The sequence below is a fragment of the Sphaeroforma arctica genome, assembly GCF_001186125.1.
Source record: "Sphaeroforma arctica JP610 unplaced genomic scaffold supercont1.14902, whole genome shotgun sequence".
Classification (NCBI taxonomy): domain Eukaryota; class Ichthyosporea; order Ichthyophonida; genus Sphaeroforma; species Sphaeroforma arctica.
In genome coordinates, this window is record NW_014025656.1 from 1 (window position 1) to 547 (window position 547).

The following is a 547-nucleotide window of genomic DNA, read 5'->3' on the forward strand; positions in this document are numbered from 1 at the left end:
ATATTTATAGATATGCATATGTATGTATAAAACCCTAATATATAAAACCCTAATACATACATATATATATATATATATATATGTATATGTATGTATACGCGTACCACATGGGGGCGTTTCTTCCACCCAGACTCCAGCAGCACATAGTCGCCCACGCGATACCCGCCCAATTCATTCGCACACAGACTCTTCTCTGGTGGGTCTACCGTGGGTTTGCGTAGCACTGACTGGTCGTCGTGCTGACGGAGGAACAGCTCAACGCACACGCGCGCATAGTCTTTTGGGGCTTGTAGGTAAGCGTCTGGGATCTGTGTGAGGTGTGTATGGAAGTGGCAGATGGCGTGAGTGTAGGCTAATTCAAGGCCTAAAATGGGTGTATATAGGCCTTTCAGGACGGAAATATGGGGTTATACGAGTGCTCGGCTGGGGTATATATATGCATACACACACACACACACACACACACACACACACACACACACACACACACACACACACACACACACACACACACACACACACACACACACACACACACACACACATA

At 46.3% G+C, this 547-nt stretch overlaps 1 protein-coding gene across 1 annotated transcript; it reads right to left on the minus strand.

Moving 5' to 3' along the window:
- Window positions 1-104: 104 nt before the first annotated feature.
- SARC_18253 (hypothetical protein) lies at window positions 105-308 on the minus strand (the record flags this gene model as incomplete). Its single annotated transcript, XM_014287667.1, has 1 exon — window positions 105-308. A coding segment is annotated over one exon (204 nt), but the record flags the coding sequence as incomplete, so codon positions are not given.
- Window positions 309-547: the final 239 nt, after the last annotated feature.